The following is a 2,083-nucleotide window of genomic DNA, read 5'->3' as shown; positions in this document are numbered from 1 at the left end:
GACAAGAGGAAGACAACCCTTGATTCACGGAGCTCGAATATCGAAAATCCAACTTGAAACTAACTTCACTGCGGTGTCAGCATTCACGCTTTTAATGTTAATTTTTTATTTCTATTTTAAACATTTGTTTAATTGTTTCTGCAATCTTTTATCTGTTTTAGCTGTTTATACATAAAAACTAAACTCAAAGAAAAGATGAGTTCTTCAGTCTTTGTTTTTTATAGTTTCTGTACTTTTTACATGTTTAACTTTATTTTGAAATTTTGTTCTTTTTCAAATCTGAGTCTGGCTCTAATAGTTGTCTTAAGCAGCTTTTAGCTACCATTCTGCTACTTTTAGCTTCTATTTGGCCTTTTAAGACTTTTAGCTAGACTTTTGCTACTTATAGCATTACCGTAATGTTGTAATACTTTAGCTTTTAGCTACCATTCTGCTACTTTTAGCTTCTTTTTGGCCTTTTAAGACTTTTAGCTAGACTTTTGCTACTTATAGCATTACCGTAATGTTGTAATACTTTAGCTTTTAGCTACCATTCTGCTACTTTTAGCTTCTTTTTGGCCTTTTAAGACTTTTAGCTAGACTTTTGCAACTTAAAACATTGCCGTATCGTTGTATTCTTTTAGCTTTTAGCTAACATTTGCATTTAGTCTAATGCTACTTTTAGCCACTGTTCTGTAAATTGTAGCTTGATTAGCCTTCAGCTACTTAAGCTTCCAGCTTCCCTTCTGCTACTTTAAATTAACCATCTGCTACTTTTAGCTTCCACTTAGCCTTTTAATAAGACTTTTAGCTAGGCTTTTGCTACTTATASCATTCCTATAGTGTTATACTACCTTAGCTTTTAGCTAACAATTTGCCTTTAGTCTAATGCTACTTTTAGCCACTGTTCTGTAAATTGTAGCTTAATTAGCTTTCAGCTACTTAAGCTTCCAGCTTCCCTTCTTACTTTTAGCTCTTGGAGGACTTTTGCTATTTTAGCTTTATGTTAGCATTATACTGCTTTAGCTTTTAGCTAACTGTTTGATTTTAGTACAATGCTACATTTAGTTATTTTTCAAAATTTAGCTTTTACTTAGTCTTTAGCTACTTTAAGCTTTCAATTACTTTTCTGATGCTTTAAGTTAGCCATTTAGCAGCATTAACRTACATTAGCATTTAGCTAACCATTTAGTTTTTGGAGAAATGTTACTTTTAGCTACTGTTCTCTAAATCTTAGCCTTTAGTTACCATAAGTTTTCAATTACCTTTTAGCCATTTGTTACTTTTAGCTTCTAGTTGACCTTTTGCCACCTTCAGCATAATCACAGCATAATGCCATGTTAGCTTTTAGCTGTTTTTAATGCTCTAAACTAGTATTTAGTTCCGTTTAGTTTTGGCTGAGATCGTTCAGTTAGTTGGAGCTGATGACTGAACCACAGACTGAAGCTGAAAATGACTTAAAATAAAACCAGAAGCTAAAATATGCTGAGTCATGGCGTCAGTTTGTTACCGGATCAGAACCGAAGCTCAGATTTCTGCCTCAGAAACTGAGCAGTGGGTTCAGGTCCAGCTGCAGGGTTCTGGTTCCTCACCGGTTCTCGTCTGTACGGTTCCAGGTTCCCGCTCCAGGACCCGGTCCGGCTTCAGAGGTGGCTCAGGAACATGGGTCGGGAGAACTGGACCCCGTCTCGGCACCAGTACATCTGCAACGAACATTTCTCTCCTTCGTGCTTCAGGGTCCGCTGGGGGGTCCGGTACCTGGAGGCCGACGCCGTGCCRACGGTCTTCCAGCAGAACCAGGTGAGTTCTGTTAACGGATCAGAACCTTCGGCTGCTTCAGGACGTCACAGCTGTGATGTTTGGAACTTTGAAGCTTTTTGAAATATTGAACTTTAGCTTCATTTGGCCTTTTAGCTCCTGTTCTGCAGGTTTTAGCTTTAGGCTATTGTTTCATTAACTTTGTTTTAGCTACCATTTTACAAATTCTAACTTTACTGTGAAATTTAGCTGTTAGAAATTATTTGCTAATTTTTGCTATTGTTTTTGATCAATCTTAGCTTTTAGCTACTGGGTTGCTAAATTTTAGCTTTTTACTAAACTTTAT

The 2,083-nt window shown here is 36.7% G+C and overlaps 1 protein-coding gene across 1 annotated transcript; it reads left to right on the top strand.

Annotated features, from left to right (window-relative positions):
- Window positions 1-1,180: 1,180 nt before the first annotated feature.
- Window positions 1,181-1,779, top strand: LOC106529671 (THAP domain-containing protein 8; the record flags this gene model as incomplete). Its single annotated transcript, XM_014025152.1, is given in 1 exon segment — window positions 1,181-1,779. A coding segment is annotated over 1 exon segment (138 nt), but the record flags the coding sequence as incomplete, so codon positions are not given.
- Between the last annotated feature and the right edge of the window lie 304 nt (window positions 1,780-2,083).

This window comes from Austrofundulus limnaeus, unplaced genomic scaffold (assembly GCF_001266775.1).
Source record: "Austrofundulus limnaeus strain Quisiro unplaced genomic scaffold, Austrofundulus_limnaeus-1.0 Scaffold458, whole genome shotgun sequence".
Classification (NCBI taxonomy): domain Eukaryota; kingdom Metazoa; phylum Chordata; class Actinopteri; order Cyprinodontiformes; family Rivulidae; genus Austrofundulus; species Austrofundulus limnaeus.
This window is presented reverse-complemented; position numbering and strand designations above follow the sequence as displayed.